The sequence below is a fragment of the Astyanax mexicanus genome, chromosome 6 (assembly GCF_023375975.1).
Source record: "Astyanax mexicanus isolate ESR-SI-001 chromosome 6, AstMex3_surface, whole genome shotgun sequence".
NCBI classification, from domain to species: Eukaryota; Metazoa; Chordata; class Actinopteri; order Characiformes; family Acestrorhamphidae; genus Astyanax; species Astyanax mexicanus.
This window is the reverse complement of record NC_064413.1, coordinates 4,450,001-4,469,838: the sequence shown is the minus strand read 5'-3', so window position 1 is coordinate 4,469,838 and position 19,838 is coordinate 4,450,001. Positions and strand designations below refer to the sequence as shown.

Sequence of the window (19,838 nt, the reverse complement as noted above, 5' to 3'; positions counted from 1 at the left end):
AAACTGTTTTAGTTGAGTTTGTCCTTTTTATTCACTTAATTTTCCATTTTACCTTTTAGACTTTCAATTTATTTTATTAATTTCTTCCTTTTATTTATTCATTGTTTTACTTGATTTACTTTTGGCCTTCTACCTTTTTTTATTTAATTTTATCCTTTATCTTTTTTTATATTACATATTTTATTGCATTTCAGCCTGTCTACTTATCCTTTTATTCTGAAATATTTTAGTTTCTCCTAAATGTTGATTGTTTTGGTTTATAAAGTCCCTTATTTTAGCTCACCTGATTTAATACTTGATTTTATTTTATTTTTTTGCTTGGCTGCATTGAAAATGAGGGTTACCATCAAAGCAAGCGAACATTAGCAAGTGAACATAAAGGTTAATTGACTGATTAAGGATAACAGCTAGGTTACTATGAGAGAAATGGGCCTATAAATAATAAATAATATGTCCTGGTAGGGTAAAAATATGTAATGCAGATAAGGATTCTGTCCTTGTTTTCAGCAAAAAGCACAAAACATACAAGGCGAAAATAGTTTCACTGATGATAATGACAACACGCACTCATTCTGTAGCAGCCCCTTAATGTGGGTTCCTTTAATTTGATACAGTTTAGCCAACATGGAACAAATTACATATGAGAGACAAAGACACAGTAGGACACTTCTTTTTTTCCCCCCACAAGGGCCATGGTTATCAAAGTCTGTGAATTACTAATGTAAAGAAAATCAAAACACAATGGGCTCAAAACTGTATTAAATGTAATTACAGAGGTCACAAAGAGTTGTTAATTGAGTAAAACTGCATCTAGCAAATGTAAGTTTCTTGATGAAAAATGGAAAAAAAAAAAAAACTAAACACATCTGGCTTAACAAAGCCAGATCAACAGCACAGCACCTTCTGATGCATCAAGGCAAAAGAATACAAAGCACAAAGTTTTACCAAGTACTTTGTTTGTAGGGTTTTATAAAATTAATTTATATTACTATGATAAATTGAAAGGTTTCCCAATCTCTGCAAAAAGACAGCGGACAGCTCTACATACACTACATACAATCTAGGAGCTGATATCCAAAATCAATAACAGTTTTTAAATGTGTAACACCCTCATGTGAGAATGCCATTCACAGTACATTCAACAACTCTTATCAAAGTATCATAGTAATATCTATACAAACAAGGTAAAAGACTTATTGAAAGACTTCTTATAGTACAGCTTAATGATTTAAAGTCAGGTCATACAAATTTGTTAAGAATCATCTCGAGTCTTTGCCAAACAGATAGAAAAAGATTAATTTTGGTTTAGCGTCATCATAGCCACACCAATCTTGATTAAGAACTGTACAGTATAATATCAAGTCAAGAACAATTCAAATTATTGGGCAAAATTTCTCTGGGTGGCCAACAAAGACACTTTGACGAAGTTCACGTCTTATGATACTACAGAAAATTAAAACATTTTCTAATCAGTCAGGTTGATGCTCATCATCAGAAAACATTAATTCTATTCAGGTATGTTCCCACCTGACACCACACACACACACACTTCTAAAAAAAATGTAAAAACAATAACTCATTTAAGATATTCATAAAAAAAAAAAAGAAACAATAAAATATTCAATTAAAAGCCGATACAAAGCAATTTTACTGTTAAGTGCCCCCCGCCCTCAAACTCCCCCAAGATGCTCATGTGTGTGATCCACAGGTTTGATTATCCTATATATATTTCCATTAGGCCTGAAACATATACCATGCCACAGATCTAAGATGAAATGAAGATGAGAAGCCACGTGGGGCTTTTTTGGGCTTTCCAGTTGTCACATAAAACCCTAATAGTGTTTGAAAAATGTCTCACGCACTTGTTTTACTTGTTTTCAATCTTGCAAACCCAAACCTAATCCCGCTCTTTCAGTTGTTCCATTAAGCAAACTTTAAAAACGTATACCCAAACCCCTTTATACACAGCACTTCCACGCTGAATTATCTTTTTCCGCGGCCGGCTGGCTTCTCTTCCTCTTTGCCGTGGGACTGTTGGTGAGCCTTCAGGTTGCTTTCTCTGCTGAAGCTCTTGCCGCACGTGGAGCAGTTGTAGCGCCCGGCCGTGTGAGCTCGGGACATGTGCGCCTCCAGCTGCTGGGCACGGTTGAAGCTCTCCTCGCACTCTTTGCAGGGATGAGGCTTTTTCTGCGTGTGCTTCTCTTTCTTATGCGCCCTCAGCGGCGCCAACGCCGGAAATGTGAGGTCGCATTCTGTGCAGGGGATCTCTCGAACAGGCGGCGGTGGAGCCTTCGTTTTCTTGTTCTCCGCTTCATCCTCCTTGGCCTTGGAGTCTTGCGTGGATTTTGGTGGTCTGCCCCGCCTGACCACAAATGGAACCTTTGCCTCCGGTTCAAGTATGGTTACAGCTTCGGCTTGTGGAGTCGAGGGGTCCTCCGAATGGTTGCTCACCCCCGGCTCCTCTCCTGCCTCACTGTCTTCCTTCTTGATCCGCTTTTGCTTCTTATCTCCAGCTGCTGAAGCGTCGGCTTTGGCAGGCCTCCCGCGTTTCTTGGATGAGGCACCGTTGCAGTGCTGGTTGCCAGCGTGGTTCTCCTGGTGCTGCAGGAGTTCCGCCTCTTCCTCGAAGCCTCTGCCGCACTTGCCACATCGGTGGGTCTTTGAAGGGTCATCAGCATCCTCCGTTTCAAGGCGCACAGGGTGTTGGGCCAGGCGGTGGTTACGTAGAAGTACCGGACTTCGAAACGTCTCGTTGCATTCTTTGCACGAAAACTGCCGCTCGGGACATACCTGCCGTCGGTGTGTGGTCAGCTAGGGGCATTAAAAAAAACAACAATTTGATTCACAATTAGGTTGATTCAAGACTACAACAGCAGTAGAACAAATAAAAACAAGCCTTATTGCCTTATTTAGTTATAATCTGTGTTAACAAGGTACTATTCTTTAGTTTGTAGCATGCAACAAAAAAAAGGAAGATGCAGAAGGATACTTTGATTTTCTTACAAAACTTCTCATGCATTATTTTAAATAAATATTAATAAATAAACCTACTCTACTTGTTTCCTGATTGATTCAAAGCAATCATTAAACACTTACCTTCACAATAGACAGGTAAATAAACACAGAAGTCTAAGAACAGCACTACAAAAATCCTTTTTTATCATTTGACCTGTACTTACCTCAGAGAAGGTACGGAAGCTTTCTTGGCAGTGCACACATTTGAAGGGCTTGTCTTCCTTATTGTGGGTGGACTGATGCTGCGTTAGTTCCTCAGAAGACGGGAAAGTGCGGTCACACACATAGCAGGTAAAAAGTGTGTCGCACTGTGGGCAAAGGAGGACAAATAAGCATTAACTGTAAATATCATGCTTTTATTATTTTTAGAACACAACTATTTCTAAAAAGTGCTAGATTATTAAAAAACAAACAAACAAACAAAAAAAGCATTCTACACATGAACTAAATAAAGAATTAATTCACTTTTTGTGACTAATATAAAGATTAGAGCTACAAAATCTAGTCAAACCCAATCTGGGCCCGTGCACATTCTGTCTAAGCACCCTGCATCATTTAGTACTAAGCACAGTGATACTGAGAAACATATAAACATATCAACCAGTCATTTCTTTGGGTAACTCATATTTAAACACTAACCTGCTGCAGTTGTTGTTTGTACTCTTCACGATGACTCTTCTTCATATGCCGTTCTTTGGCTTTGGAGTTACAGAAAGTGATGAAACACTGGAAACACTGCAAGCTCTCATGCTGGTCTGTTGAATCAGAGAAAGAATAATTTTATGCATACGTAAGTAAATTATTTCTATCTTGTGCACACTCTAATTCAAGATCTCATTTAGTTTTGACTAATTGTACTTTTGACTAATGCATTTAAGATATGTGCAGTTTCAGATTTATCAGATTTAGGCCTGTTACAATAAGATTTTTTTTCGTGCACAATATATTGCCCCAGAAATGATTACAATAAATACTATTATTGTCATTTTAAGACTATTTAAATGCCACAGAGATATTAAATATATACAAGAATATCATTACAAAACACTTTTATACCCTTTTAAAGCCAACAAAATTTCTAAATATATCAGGAGGATGATAAAGGGAAAATTACAGGACAGGATAAATTAAATCATTTAATTTTTCTAGGAAAGGCTATCGACCCAACTTGACAATGTCAAATACAGAAAGACACAGCAAACATAAGTGATGACAAGACAAGGGAATGTCATGCAACGTTCTGCTATTATTACTAGTAAAAATCAATATCTGAATATAGTAATTGTAAAAAAAAAAAAAAAAAAAATAAAAAAAAAAAACATTTTTTGTATGTAGTGCCTTAAGTAAAGGGTACTATAGGGTATATATAGGGTTAGGGAGAGAGCTCTTACATGACTGGATGATCGGGGCTGTTGTAGGTTGCTGAATGATGATGGTGGTGTAAGGCTGCTCTACTTTTTCAGGGTCCAGTTCAGAAGTGGCAGCATCTTCTCCACCACCCATCACTATTTCCTCAATCTTCAGTATATCAGAGTCCATTTTGAAGGAGTATCTGTGTGTACAACAAAAGGAAAGAAGAGACCAAAACACAGACAGTTATAGAGCTAGTATAGTAACAATGGGCACAATTTGTTTTTTTATTAATAAAAATAATTGACAGGTTACACAAAACAATCATTAGTTGCAGCACTACAACAGATTCCACCATATTTATTAAACTATAATTGTGGACCATTGCTCTTCACAAAATTGTTTCAGTCCTTGGGATATCTGGGCAGATGAAGAGTCATCAAAACTCTATAATATACAACTCTGGAAAAAAAGTAAAGACCAGTTTAGTTTCTAAGATTTTTGCTATTTATAGTTATGTGATTGAGTAGAATTAACATGGTTGTTTTTTTATATAAACTACAGACAATATTTCTCCCAAATTCCAGATAAAAATAGTCTTTAAGAGCATGTATATGCAGAAAATGAAAAATGTCTGCTTTCAGTCCTCAAATGCAAGGAAAAGAAGTTTATATTCATAAAGTTAAGAGTTCAGAAATCAATAGTTTTAATCACAGTTTTCATGCAAATTGGCATGTTCTCCTCCACCAGTCTTACACACTGCTTTTGAAAAACTTTATGCGACTCTAGGTGCAAGAATTCAAGCAGTTCAGCTTGGTTTGATGGCTTTTGATCATGCATCTTCCAGAGATTTTCAAATTTGGTAAAATCTAAGAAAATCATAATTTTTAAGTGGTCTCTTATTTTTTTTCAGAACTGTATATTGGATTATGGGGAGCATTTCCTTACCAAACCTCCTCTTCAAGTCTAAAAAAAATAATCATCCAAAAAGGGCAAGAAAACACTGTTAAGTCAGTTAACTTAAGACTCGTCTACTTCGACCTTCCTGTTACTCCACAAACAGATTTTATACAACTGTTAATATTTATATAGAAACCTAGCGACAGTAGCGAAAGCTGGAACGATTGTGAAGAATTCTAGTTGTTATAAAACCTAGTTTATTAAGTATAAACCACTAAATTTAACAAAAATAATCCCCTCGTTTCGTGGTGTTACTAATTTAGCTTGCTAGCTAACATTAGCTAAATAACTAACGTTAACTATGTTAGCAAGCGAACTAATACGGCGTTTGTATATAAAGTAGGCTAGTTAGTTATAAAAGAGCAGTCTAAACGAAACGTCTACTAGATAAAATTACAGTTTAGCTCACTGTGTTTAATACTCGCTGCTTAAACTTCGAGAAATCGCAGGGCAAAGCTATGGGGTCAGACACGCAAACTGCAGGCCAGACAGCTAAGCTAACGCTATAGCTAGCTAACAAACGGAGGGCCCAACTGCTAACGCTAGCTAGCTAACTAAGCTAGCCATCCTCCGTTCTCCGCTCTATTAAAACACAGAGACCACCACCAGTACTTCCAGAAAGGCCACGGCGTTTTTAACCTTGCAATTTATATAAATACATCTTTATCTAGCTTTTATAGTTTATAATAAATTAGCTACAGTAACGTTACTCAGGCTGTGGGCTCTGGTTAGCTAGCTCCGCTCATTAGCTCCTGCCTGCGGAGGTTAAACTTTGTTGACTATAATAAGCAGCGCATAAACTGAGCTAAGCTAACGTTAAAAATCAGACTCCTAAACACCCCCAGCTTTATCTTAAACCAACACTCCCCCTACAGTAAAGCCCAGCCTCAGTTTCTGAGAGTAAATCAGGATAAAAAAAAACATTCCAGCTAAAATCCTTACCTTCTACAGCAAGCTGCACTTTTATGGAGGGAAACCAACACCAGCGAGTCATGCAAATGAATGTAATGGGGGCGCAAGTGGGTCGGAGAGCTGCTGCCCACTGCAGCGAGTAGCAGCACCAGCAGCTGCAGCAGAAAACAGGCCCGCCGCCCGACCGAGCGCCGCGCACTGGATAAACTGTGCAGCTCCACTAACGATAATAACAATACAAAAAATATTTATATATGTATGTAAATATATATGAGTAAAATGAACATTGTTGTTTTATTCTATAAACTACAGACAACATTTCTCCCAAATTCCAAATAAAAATATTGGTCATCTAGAGCATTTATTTGCAGAGAAATGAGAAATGACTGAAACAACAAAAAAGATACAGAGCTTTCAGACCTCAAGTTCATATTCATAAAGTTTTAAGAGTTCAGAAATTAATATTTGGTGGAAAAATAACCCTGGTTTTTCATCACAATTTTCATGCATCTTGGCATCATGTTCTCCTCCACCAGTCTTACACACTGCTTTTGGATAACTGTATGCCACTCCTGCTGCAAAAAGTCAAGCAGTTCAGCTTGGTTTAATGTCTTGTGATCATCCATCAATCCATCAAATATATATATAGTACAGTAATGGAGTATAACTACAATTATAAATAAAGCAACCATCACATCAACCCATAAGGACTTGCTTTTATCTCACTAGCCAGACACTCACCTTGTACCTTTTTTACTTATTTGGTGAGACAGTGAAGGTTTATCCTTTATATCTGTATCTACTTATGTTTTATTTCTTTTCTTTTCTGTGCCGAATTGTAAACTTTATACATTTGTAAAAAAAAACAAAAAAACAACATAAAACATTGATCACAAAAAAATATCCCAATGCTGCCACAGCCAAAGGAATTTGGAGTGTTCTGTTGACTGCTTTCTGTAATAACTACACAACACAATACTTGTACTTTTACCTTCAGTACTTGCATAGTATTAAATTGAAAATAAACTACTTGCTTCCACTTTAATGTGGAGCTTAAAGCACGCTTCAACTTCCCTAACTACATGCAAGTCACTCTTTTAATAGTGCACTTGTACTTTTACTCAAGTCAGGGCCTGTAGTACTTTATACATGTCTGCACTAAACCCTCCTGTTGGGTCAGTGTAATGTTGATCAGTTGAACTTTCTAACAGACACTAAATTTTGATTTTCATATTTTTTATTTTATATTTTTGGCTCCTAACATCTTATATTTTTATGTTTCTATTTTTAAATATAAGTATAAAATATATATAATAAGACAAGAGCTGGGATGTGCAGGTGTATTGTGTATGATGTGAAAATGCTGGATTGGGTTGCTGGTGGTTAGCTGAATAAACACGAACCTCAAACAACACATTCAAAAGGCTGGACAGTCTTCTTTCTCTTCAAAATGCACCACGTGGTTTTGTTTGCTTTATTTGTTGACATCGTAAATCACAGCTTTTGTTAGCATTGTTTTGCTTCTAGGATACCATGCTAAATGTGTCAGGTATAAAATGTTTGATTTTACTAAATGCCAAAAAGCTCAAACTGAAATGAAAACTTGAAAAGGGAAACATTAACACAAATGGGCCAAAATAGTGTGTACTCAAAAAATATGGTAAATTAATTATTGAATAGATATAACAACTTAATATTACTACAGTATTTTTTATTTAAAAAAATAAATAAATGTCTTTAAGCTTTAGTAATAATTTGGAAGGTTTTATGTTACAGAAAATGGTCTTAATGGATATATTTTTACACAAATATTATATTCTGCAACCTTGCTTAATCTCTTACATATAATATAAGCTGTTTCTTTCTATGCCTTTAAGACTGGCAGGGGATAAAAGAGCTCTGTCCTGATTAGCTGTCCTGAATTGTGCCTTATTAAAAAAGCACTTATTGAGGTCAGTGCTCAAGTCTAAAGGACCATGGCTACTTACTGTATATTTAACCGAAAAAAAGAAATAAAGATTAATTTTACTAAGATTGTCTGTTAATTTGTTAAAACAACTTTTGTTTAGTTGTTATTACCACAGTAATAAATATTTAATACCACAAACAGGCAAAGTCAAAGCAACAGCAAATTGATGTCTTTTACTGAAGAATTACAAGTAATTACAAAAAGACATTCTGACCATTCATTTTTAAGCGTTAAAATTGCAACTATAAATAAACACTCATCACTTCATCACTGGCAGACCTGTGCAAACGTTTAACCATAACTTACACCTGCTTACAGGTTAAATAACAATGTACAATTACAGCTATATATTTTTTGTATTCCACCTTTTTTCACATACCGCGGACATGAGCAAAGAAAGGTATTAAAAGCAATACATACATGTTTAAAAAAAAAGGTGCAACACTCATAAATGGCCCTTCAACATTAATAAATAAATTTAACAATGAGACAATGAAGAAGAACTGTACAAATAACAGGCTGGTACCACTTTAAAATAAGATTAGGCTGCAAATACTTTAAAACTCATTAATAAGCAGTCAATAAATAAATAACAACATTGAAAAGTAAACAAAAAAAATGGCAAAGTAGTGATTCCACATTTATTTCTACTGTCAAACCTCAGATCTTTCTAGATACTGATCTTGCTTTGTGTTTTCCATCAATCAGCATTAAACTTGTAACTTGTAAGTATGTTTAACTATTTACTATGAATTAGATGACTAAGCAAACAACATATTTCTATTGCCTTTTAAATTTTTCAATTAATGTTTTGTAACTGCTTATCAGTGGTTTTAAGGCATTTACAACCTAATCAACAATACTTAATAATCTAATTCATAAACCATTTATAAAGTGGTACCAACAGGCTTAACACAGAATTTCATGGAAGTAGAAGTGAACAGACTTCATGCAGTCCCCTGGCTGTGAAACTTTAAAAAGCAGTTGTGATTGCGGGAAATGCAAAGGAAAACGCAACACTTGAGACAGCGTACTCGAGAAGTTCGCTCGCATCCTCCAAATCTACACCTGGCCTCTTCGCCCTCTGCGAGCTGCTCTGGCCAGTGGCCGACGCCGTCGTACCGAGTGGCTGCATCAGGCAAAGGAGTGTCAAAGTCATCGGACGGCCCTGCGTACGAATTTGAGCTTGGCCGCTCTGGCGCTGGAGGTTGGGGGGCAGACGATTCTTGGGCAGTACTGCTGGGAAGGATTAGAGCTTTGGAAACTTCCAGACGGAAATCCATAAGCGACAGTGACTCTGAAACGTGGCAATGCTCTTCCTTATACTGTAGCCAAGAGTTAACCAAAGCCAGATCAATAAGGTCCCAAAGCACGGACATTGGCCAGGCACCGGGCAAAGCACTGGTGCACGGTGTACGATAAAGACTTCTCAAGTCTCTGTTTAGATTCACGGCCTTGATCGCCCGCTCAAATCCACTGACCAGCGACGTGGAACGGAACTTTTCCTTCATAACTGCAGACAAGATAAATCCATGATGACATCGGAACAACTTCAGTTTCCCATCTGACGTCACAAACTCATCCCCTACATGCCCCCTGGAACCCCCAACCTTGCCCGCGCTACGCACCCCTGCCTCTAGCAGATGCTCCAACATGGAAGGTGTCGATAGTTCAGGTTTGCAAAGGAAGATCATTCCTTGGTCGTCGTCATTTTCTCGGATAACCATTTTCCCAACTACCTCTTCTCTGTTCGAGTCATTGATTCGCAGGTTTAAGTCCATGACCAAGCCAGCGACATTCACCATGACCGTGTGATGCAGTGAGTGAGTCGGGTGCCTCTGAAACGGAAGGGGGTACTGGTCAACTCCATGGTTGCCTTGCCTTTTAAGTGCACGACACCCTTCTCGAACTCGGTTCACCAGGACCTGAACCTTCCAGAGAGGATCAGTCTTTGAGTTCGTAATCTTTCTGCAATTCTGCAATTCAACCTGGTTCCCACATATCTGCGAGGACATTTTAGACCTTTCACCTGCTGCTGCTGCTGGTGTTTCAACACTGGTTCCCAACTGATTTGGGCTCTTTTGACTGGAATCTTCTGTTGGGGGAGTCAGCCTCAGATTAGACGAGAGTTCAGAGAATCTTGAAGACGACATGGCATCAGCGATCAGGGGAACTCTGGTGCAGTCCTCCCAGTACAGCTTCATACTCGGAAACTTGGATTAATAAAAAAACAAACAAACAATTACTTATGGCCACACAATGGACAAAATGGACTAAATAATTTACTGCAACATTTATTGGGCCCACATTGGATGATTCCTTAAAGCACTGAAATGTCACATTTCTACCAGGCACTTTTGTACGATACAGTATGGCAGTGACTCTTCGATCCCTCATCATGACTACTCAACAAATTACCTAGTTATTCATTCTTTTATTTACATACAGTTCTGTTTCTTACAACAGGTTGTGGACCAGAAGATCAATAAGTCAATTCCCTGGACCGGTGGGAAGTTAACCAGTTTCATTGACACTTCAATAGTTAACCACAATGTAAAGTGTATATTCCCACAGATTTTTTCACTAGTGGGCAGTGGTGGCACAGCAGTTATTTTGATTTCAGGGTTGTGGGTTTGACATGCTGCCACTGCTGGGCCCTTGAGCAGGGTACTTAATCCTTACTGCCTACTGGTATATCTGTGTGTTCACTGGATGGATGGATGGATGGATGGATTTGTTGATGGATGAATAGGTGAGTAGATGGATGGATGGGTGGGTGGATGGATGGATTGGTGGATGGATGGATTGGTGGATAGATGTATGGGTAGATGGTTGGGTGGATGGATGGATGAATAGGTGGATAGATGGATGGATGGATGGATGGATGGATGGATGGATGGGTTGATGGATGGATGGGTTAAAGTTGGAGGACACATCCCATCTGTGTTGATATGGCTGACTTGAGGGGTTGAATTGCTACTGCACTACTGGTGTATATGTGTGTTCACTGGATGGATGGATAGATGGATTGGAGGATGGATGGATGGGTAGATGGTTGCGTGGATGGATGGATTGGTGGATAGATGGATGGATGGATGGGTAGATGGTTGGGTGGATGGATGGATAGGTGGATAGATGGATGGATGGGTTAAAGTTGGAGGACACATCCCATCTGTGTTGATATGGCTGACTTGAGTGGTTTGAGTGAATTCCTACTGCACTACTGGAAATAAAGGATGATTGCCTCTGGACTTACTTTGGTGATTATAGAGTATAGCACATATACTCACAAAGCAGACAGAGAACACATCATAACTTCAATGGGCACCACTTTTAGTAGACACTGGACACAGATACTCAACTAGTGTAGAGAAAGGCAATACAAGACACCATACTTGTGCTGGGTAGATTTGCAGATTTGGCCTTGCAGTAAACCCACCTCCAGTACACACTGTGAACTGTACAGGCTCAAGAGAGGTGCACCAAACCCAAGTATTGAACACATAAACTTGACGTTGATGGCCCATTAATCTAACCGCTGAGCCACCACTAACCCTGGATGGTAGTAGATTTAGATTAGTATCTGTATCCTGCTGTACTGTATTGCCTGTTGGTAAAGTGCCATATATACACACTTTTGATACACACCCTGTGTGTGTTTTAAGACAGGTTTTAAGACATTATTATGACCAGTTTTTCACCAAAACCGAATAAAATGAAAAGAAATCACTGGTCCTCACAATATAATCCTCTAATCCACCACGTTATGACTCACCTTGAGTGTACCCATTGCAATGTGGATTCCAACAAATTGGGCCACCTCTTTTTCAGTAACAGGCTCTGGCAGTTTTGAGGCTTTCCCAGTGCACTCTGCGATTTCTTTCCATGTATCCCAACTGAAATACTGAATGAAGTAGTCAATGGGCTTCCAGGATGTATTTCTTCCTCTCTCTTGGTGCTCCGCATGTGAACTTCTATTTCTGTGGAAAAGAAAAAAGGAAATGACCAAGGAAGCATAAGAAAGGAGTTAATATTATGTTAAATGAACCACAACATGACTGGACATTTTACTTTTCAGCTCATACCTGGACGTTTCATGTTGCTGTACGCCTCTGTTGATGCAGATTCCATTGTAACAAGACATTACATGAGTTTCAGCCTCTGGGTCAGACTGAAAGTTATCAGTGTCCTCCGAGTCTGAGCTCTGAGATAGGAATTCTAGAAAGCCTTTGGAGCTCTGTTGCTCAGTGCCAACTTCATCTGCAAGACAGATAAATATTTCAAGAAGGCAATGAAAAAATGAGCTTTGGTCAAAACAAAGCTTTAATCCAAATACACTACACTCTAATTAAGTACCTTCTTCAACACTGGAGTACACAGTATGATGCAATTCCATTTGTGTGCATCCCATCTGGACTTCTTCGCACTCCTGTAAAGCAGACGAAGCCCCTGTAGAATGGCAGAAAATGAAGACAATTAAATAAATCTGGACACATTTTCCAGTACATAACCTCTCTCTCAAAATGTGTGGAAAACACATCAATCATACATGATCCTGATCTCCTGGTCCTCTCCTCTGGTACCCCTGGTTTGTCAAGTGCAGGTTCCACCAGTATTTCTCTTTCCTCCTCCTTAACAGGGTAGAAAATGCACTGCTTGCCGGCAGACTGAGACACAGTAGAGGAGCCGGAGGGAATCCCACCTGTAAAACAAATATCCAGACGTGTAAATACAATAGTAATAGACCAAGGCCAGAAAAGACCAACAGTTTATAGCAATCAAAAATTAATATATTAATACTGACCTTTTTATTTCACAAAAAGTAACAGTAGTTAAAAGTAAAATAAACATATTAAAGTGTGTTCTAAACCATATACAATTCGTAAAAATTAGCTCTTACTTTGTATGGATGGATGGATGGATGGATACATGGATGGATGGATGGATGGATGGGTGAATGGTTGGGTTTTTTATATGTGATATTGACCTTTTATTTCACCAACAGTAACAGTAGTAATAAGTAAAATAAACATTTTAAAGTGTGTTCTAAACCATATACAATTTGTAAAAATTAGCTCTTACTTTGCCTCGTCGGCTCTAGTGTTCTTTTCCAGTGCAATAGGCAGAGCTAAGCTACTGTTTTAATGATGGGTAAACTTTTTAATGGTGGTAAACCTTTTCATTGGCTGGTTCATGGTCTATTCTGATGGACAACAGTCCTCAATTGCTGTTATGTGCAACAAAAAAAGGCGAAAATATTTGATGTCCAATTCGATGTAATGCATGCCATGACATGTCTCTCCAAACCATCACTGATTGGTGGAAACTTCACACTAGACCTCGAGCAGTTTGGACTGTGTGTCTCTCCACTCTTCCTCCAGACTCTGCTCCCTTGATTTACAAAAGGAATGTAAAATGTACTGATGATCAGTGATGGTTTGGAGAGACATGTTATCTGCTGGTGTTGATCCACTGTGTTTTATTATCAAGTCTAAAGTCAGTGCTGTGTGTAATACATCTATATGATATATGAGTTTCACATTTTGAACTGTATTACTGTAATAAAGTAACTTTTCAATGATATTCTAATATTTTGAGATGCACTAGAGGGCCTATGTGCTTGGCTTTATACACCAGTGGCCAAGAAAGTCAAAACTTGGAAACTGAGATCAATTATTTGGAATTGTTTGGAGTAAATAATTTTGGCAATATATTGTAAGTGACAGTTAATTGTCTTTTTACCTGACTTACCTGTTGTTTCCATATCTTGGATTCCCTGTAAAACATTGGGTTCATGATCCTCTGACTTCACCAGAAACACCTGGACCCCTCGCAACAAATCTCTCTCATTAGGGTGGACATCATGGGATGCTGGAACTGGAGCAGCGGCTTCTTTTTTCACATCCATAGAGGTGCCAGTGGAGGTATGTCCTTCAATATCCTTACAACAAAAAACACAAAAAATATTTCTTGTTTAACAATATTTGATATATCTCTGGTTAAAACAAGAACTCAAGTTTGAGTTTGATGGTTTATCTCAGGGGTCAGCAATTAAGTTTTCCAAGCCATTACGTGGCGGATCACAAAAAAAAATCTGTTTGCTAGTCTGAGTGCTACAGACTAGTAGCTCTCCAGCCCAGAGGGTTGTTGAACCCAATTGGAGAACAACGCTATAATGGGGAAGACCTTTTCTCCACAGCAATTTGAATGGAGATTTTCCATTGAAAGAAAGAAAAAAAAACAACTAGGCTTAATCCTGGTCTAGGATTCAGATCTCGTTGCTATCTTACACCCTGTCAACCGTCTATTTTCACGCCGGCTGGAAAATGAAATCTGATTTTCACAAGAGTTGTCAGCAGAGGGAAGCATGAAGTGCTTTAATTTTTCAGCAGGATTTGGCACACTTCCCACACTGCCATTAGTACCAATTGGTCTTTTATAATATTCTAATTTCCTGAGACTCTGAGATTCACATATTAAATGATACACACATGATATTAAATGTTTTTGAGATCTGTACCTGTATATTATGGAAAATGACAAGTGTGTGAAGCTGCGATGGCGATGCTTTAACGATATACAGTGCAGCCCTACATTGGATGCTTACCTGTCTCCTAGTCCTGCCGCCTTTCCTTTCCTGAGCTGCCAAGATTTTGTGAATGACCGCAGCAGACGAAGTACCATTCCTGTCTTGCTGCCCAGACTTTTGAATCAGTGAACTGTCCTCCGCTTGCGTCTCTTCTGTAACTCCTGTGGTATCAGGTTGTGCATCAGAAACAGCTTGATTTTCGGAGGATTTCTCCAGTGCTGACCGGCTGTGAACTGTGCCGACACTCTTCACTCGTTTTTGTCGGTCCGTTCCTTCGTTCTTCTCCTCGCAGTCGTCTGAGAGAGAGTACATCTGGAAGACTACCTGACATTCTTCTTTATCAGCCTCCAGCTCTTTGGTACCATCGTTTTCTGCAGCGCTTCTTTTCCCAAGCTGTTTCTTTCCTCTACCTCTGCCACCTCGCCCTTTTCGATTTCTCGCCATGGAAGGCTTCGATTGGTTCTCTGCTTCCTGAACCAGCATCTCCTCTTCTTCGTGCTTGATCACTGTTTGGGTATCAGTGTGTTGAGAGGTTGAATTTTCTTGTTGTGCAGGAAGCTTGATTTGAGGTGACGTAGCTGTGTGGATCTGTGGATTGTGACTTGATTCATCTTCTTTCTGTTGACCAGTTGAGTCTTCAGGACAATCGACCAATAGACTAGAGTCATTTACTTGGGTAGGAACATCTTCCTCACTTTGGTCCTCAACCATGACCAAATTCACATCTGAGGGCAACTCTTCTTTAATGTCCATGCTTTCCTGTGGATCAGAAATCAAGCTTTGTGAAAGCGACTCCTTGCCATTTGTTTGAATGTGGTCAGATGATGTGGATGACACTTGTTGAGTGAAAGCCTGGGAACTTTCAGTGGACTCTTCACCAATGGTTTCTAGATTTTTAGAATGTGCATCTTGATCACCCCTGTCTTGAACTTTGCCCTCCCCTTCAGCAAAGGTTGACGCCACTGGCAACGATGGAGAAGAACTGAGGGCAGGGAAGGAGAGTCTATGGACATCCACGTCTCCCAGACCAATCCCCCTCATTTCAGTCTCCATTTCCCAATCAGAAGCTACCTGTATTTCAAAGTCGTGCGGGTGATTGTCATGCGAGTTTGTTAGTACCAGTTCATTTGATCTAGGGCTCATCATTAGGTTCTCAGAATCATCACAGCCTACGCTCGACTGAAGGAGTCCATTTTCAGAGTGCATTGAAGCCATGTGCTCCTGCAAAGCAGAAACCTCAGAGAACTTCGTCCCACAGTCGTGGCATCCGATCGTGAGCCGAGAGAAGGGAGGGCTCAGCGCAATTTCCTGGTCGATTTTTGTAGGAGCTTTCCGTTTCCGCGGAACCTTCGGCTTTGTCTGTAAGAGTTCAGAATCTGTAACACCGTCAACAGGCGCCAATGAGAAATGTGGGTCATCCTTCTTTTTCTTTTTCGATTCTTTTCCCAATGTTTTTGCTTTCTTTTTATTCTGGTTTGCTGTCTGCAGAACTTTATTCTGTTTCCCTCCCTTTGCCTTCACCACTTTAGCCTCCTGTTCTGACGCTTCCTTGGTTTGACTCTTAGGTTTCGGTGGCTGCTCTAATCCCGTGGTCTTGGCGTCTAGCTTGTGCACTTTCAGCTGTGGCTGCTTATGACCTTTCAATAAGAGCAAGGCTTGTTGCTTTATCTGCTCTGGACTGGAAGTTGGAGAACTATTTTTTTGCTCTTTCTCTGCTTGTTTTGACAGCTTCGGTTTCTTCACTGTTCCATTTTTAACTTTTACTTTCTTTGGAGATACTGACTCTGGTGTCTTGCTTTGCTTCTTTTTCTTCGGCGTTGGCGTTTCATCTTGATGAGTCTCCTGAGATTTTCTTTTCTTTACTAAATCTTTCTGTTTTTCAGTTTTTTTCTTCGGAAATTTCCCACGAGGTGTTTGTTCAGGCACGCTTGGCTCTTTCGGATCATTGGGAACATTAACGCTCTTAAGGAGGTCAGAAGAATTTTCCCCAGTCTTTCCTTTTTTCTGTTTCTGATTTTTCTGCTTCATCTGTGATGAACTGTCATTTTGTGAAGACGTTTGCACTTGATCTGCATTTTCGTCTTGCTGATCTTTTAATAGATTTGGAATTTTTGAAGTCTTTGATATTTGTACAATCTGCTGTTTTGGACTTTTTTCCTTTAGGTTTTCTTTAGGTCCAGACGGTACTTGATTCTTCTCTGTAGTTTGCAAGTTGGACAGTTTCTTGCTTTTTGCCTTCTGTGTTTTTTTTGGTACCGTTTTTGATGGCTTTTTAGCTTTCTTTTTAGGGGTCGCCTGTGAAGTGATTTTTGCAACTTCCTTTTGTGGTTTCTTGGACACTTGTTTTTTAGTGATTTTCTTCTTTTTTGGCAATAGCTTCTTTTTTGGGAGGCCATTGCCAACATTTGCCAGATTCGGTTCGCCTATAACCACTTTGCTTGATTGTGTATCTTCTGTATTACCGGAATCCTGATCTAAATAGGAGATTTCTTGGTCATGGTGCACACTGTCAATAGATGGATGAGTCATCTCTGATTCTGAAAAGGTAGTTTCCTTTTGGGACAACTGTTCGGGCTGTTCATTGAGGTCTTTATCCTTTTGAGACAACTTTTCTGACTGTTCCCTAAGGTTTTCATCCTTTTGGGACAACTCTTCAGACTGTTCACTGAGGTTTTGATCCTCTTGGAACAACTGTTTTGTCTGTTTGGTGTCTTTATCCTTTTGGCACATCTGTTCTGACTGTTCCTTGAGGTCTGAATCCTTTTGGCAAATCTGTTCTGACTGTTTCTTGAGGTCTGGATCCTTTTGGGATATCTCTTCTGACTGTTCTCTGAGGTCCTGATCTATATAGGACAACTGTTCTGACTGTTCCTTGAGGTCTGGATCCTTTTGGGACAACTGTTCTGACTGTTTCTTGAGGTCTGAATCGTTTTGGGACAACTGTTCTGGCTGTTCTTTGAGGTCTTGACAATCATCAATAGTGTGTGTCTCTGTTTCTACCAACAACTCATCAGCTTTGTGCTTCTCCAGAGACTCTTCATGGGTGATGATCTCTTCTGCAGACATGATGTCTGTTGACATGGTCACATGTTCCTCTTCAATTTTCTGATACTGGCCGTTTTCACAGTTATTTGCGGGGATTAAAGACGAGAGATCCCTGCTCTCCACAGTGTTGACATCGGAAGCAACTTCTATAATCTGTTCTTCTGTTATTTGGGTGTTTTCATGATAGACCTCTAGCTGAGGAAGGGTTATATCTGACTGTTCAGTCAGTTGCGGTACAAATTGGAGTTGAACCTCGCTTAACTGCGCTACCGCCATATCCGATTCAGCAGCTGCTACCTGTATCTCTGGATTCAAAGATAAAAGTGATTCACTGTTAGCTCTTTCTTCCTGAACCATAGTTTCCTCTTGTTCAACAGTCACCCCAACCACTAAAGACTCTTTGCACGTGGTCTGATCAGCTGTAACTGAAACGGTCTCCTCATGCACTGGCTGTTCTTCTGTTTGGTCCCTTGTTTCCTGCTCTTCTACTGACTGAGCTGCTGCAGGTTCAGTAAAGTTAAAGTGCAACGGCGCGTTTTGTATTTGGTCGACTCCCAGTATCACCAGCTGATTCACTTTTTGGACGTTTCCCAATTTCTCTATTAATCGTTTAATTTGTTCAGCTCCGAGTGGCCCTATTTGGGGGGCTGGTCCAATGGCTTCCATGCGTAGCACTGGAGGTTGCAGTGCTGCAGGCTGAGTTGTATCATGTGGATTTCCGTTTAACTCTTGTCCTGCTACAGAGCTGCTGGAGAAAGTAATGGATTTATTTTGCATGTGCTTAGTTTGAATGTGGAGAAGTTGTGACTTGGCCGTCCGGAAGGATTGTTCACATTGTGAGCAAGCATAGTTCTTAGCAGATGTGCCTAAAAAAAATACAAAATAGATACATAGATATAAGTGTCTGGATATATATATATAAATATATATTATTCCCTTGGGAATTATGAAAATCGCAAAAAATAAAAAAACAGACAATTACTATTTTTGTGTGAAAAACCATTTAAAGGTTTAAAAAAACAAATGTAAAAGCTTCTTTACCAATGTATACATATATTTTTAATACCCACAGCTCTTTTTCCATTTTTTTTTTAAGTGAAAGACTTTTTTATGGCATCACTTAAAGTACCCTTTGTAGTAGAGCTGTGCAATTCTGGACAAAACTAACATTGCAATATGTGTTTTGAGCAACATATATTGCAATATAAAAAATATAGAAACATGCGAAAAATAAAGAATTAAAGAATATAAAAAAATATTTCTTCAGAAGTTAATGATCCAACATTGCAATATTGGATTAAAATAACTAATACAGTTTTTTATATAACCTGCCTCTGATGCATAGCTCATTAAGAAAAAGAACAATTTTCTTTTTTTAGCACCTTCTGTAAAATGAGAATCGTGCAGGTGTACACTGCATATTGTTGCATGAACAATATATTGTGCATCTTTATTGTTAAGAGTGTTTTAACTTAAGTTGAATTAGTTTACCCAACATGTTCAAGTGCGTGAACACTTAAATACTAGTGTCTTTTAATTGTTAACACAAAATACATTAGCAAATTAAAAAGACGGTTTCACACTGCACAAATACAGCTCTGGAAAAAAATAAGAGACCACTTAAAAATGATGAGTTTCTTTAATTTTACCAAATTGAAAATCTCTGGAATATAATCAAGAGGAAGATGGATGATCACAAGCCATCAAACCAAGCTGAACTGCTGGTGAATTTTTGCACCAGGAGTAAAGCAGCATAAAGTTATCCAAAAGCAGCGTGAAAGACTGGTGGAGGAGGAGAACATGATGCCAAAATGCATGAAAACTGTGATTAAAAAACCAGGGATTCTAATAAATATTGATTTCTGAACCCTTAAAATGTTATGAATATGAACCTTTTTTTTTTTTGCATTATTATTTGAGGTCTGAAAGCTCTGCATCTTTTTTGTTGTTTTAGCCATTTTTCATTTTATGCAAATAAATGCTTTAAATGACTATTTT

General features: G+C 38.8%; 2 protein-coding genes across 4 annotated transcripts in view; both read right to left on the bottom strand.

Moving 5' to 3' along the window:
* Window positions 1-570: 570 nt before the first annotated feature.
* On the bottom strand, window positions 571-6,396 carry znf576.2 (zinc finger protein 576, tandem duplicate 2). The gene is made up of 5 exons (XM_022674262.2): window positions 6,268-6,396; window positions 4,407-4,567; window positions 3,655-3,770; window positions 3,180-3,323; window positions 571-2,811 (listed from the first exon to the last, which is right to left on the bottom strand). The coding sequence occupies exons 2-5, from the start codon at window positions 4,552-4,554 to the stop codon at window positions 1,984-1,986; spliced, it is 1,236 nt and encodes a 411-aa protein (XP_022529983.2). The 5' UTR covers window positions 4,555-4,567; window positions 6,268-6,396; the 3' UTR covers window positions 571-1,983.
* Window positions 6,397-8,353: 1,957 nt separating this feature from the next.
* Window positions 8,354-19,838, bottom strand: part of LOC103047702 (uncharacterized) — a 16,998-nt gene continuing 5,513 nt past the window's right edge. Inside the window, exons 4-11 of one of the 3 annotated variants that reach the window (XM_049480715.1) lie at window positions 17,589-18,706; window positions 14,814-17,546; window positions 13,949-14,147; window positions 12,756-12,908; window positions 12,563-12,655; window positions 12,292-12,466; window positions 11,982-12,186; window positions 8,354-10,419 (exon numbers count right to left, since the gene is read on the bottom strand). In XM_049480715.1, coding sequence (XP_049336672.1) covers window positions 9,154-10,419; window positions 11,982-12,186; window positions 12,292-12,466; window positions 12,563-12,655; window positions 12,756-12,908; window positions 13,949-14,147; window positions 14,814-17,546; window positions 17,589-18,706 — 5,942 coding nt within the window. In that variant the 3' untranslated portion in view covers window positions 8,354-9,153. Of the gene's footprint in view, window positions 10,420-11,981; window positions 12,187-12,291; window positions 12,467-12,562; window positions 12,656-12,755; window positions 12,909-13,948; window positions 14,148-14,813; window positions 18,707-19,838 lie in introns of all 3 variants that reach the window. The other 2 variants (XM_015606239.3, XM_015606240.3) reach the window with 2 other exon arrangements.

What these genes read in the sequence shown, in the direction of transcription:
- znf576.2 (XM_022674262.2), bottom strand. Translation starts at nt 4,554, where the DNA reads ATGGACTCTGATATACTGAAGATTGAGGAAATAGTGATGGGTGGTGGA. An exon ending in AGCCCCGATCATCCAGTCAT is followed by an intron (nt 3,771 to 4,406) that starts GTAAGAGCTCTC and finishes CTGATTCAACAG; the next exon opens with ACCAGCATGAGAGCTTGCAG. An exon ending in GCTTCCGTACCTTCTCTGAG is followed by an intron (nt 2,812 to 3,179) that starts GTAAGTACAGGT and finishes TAATGCCCCTAG; the next exon opens with CTGACCACACACCGACGGCA.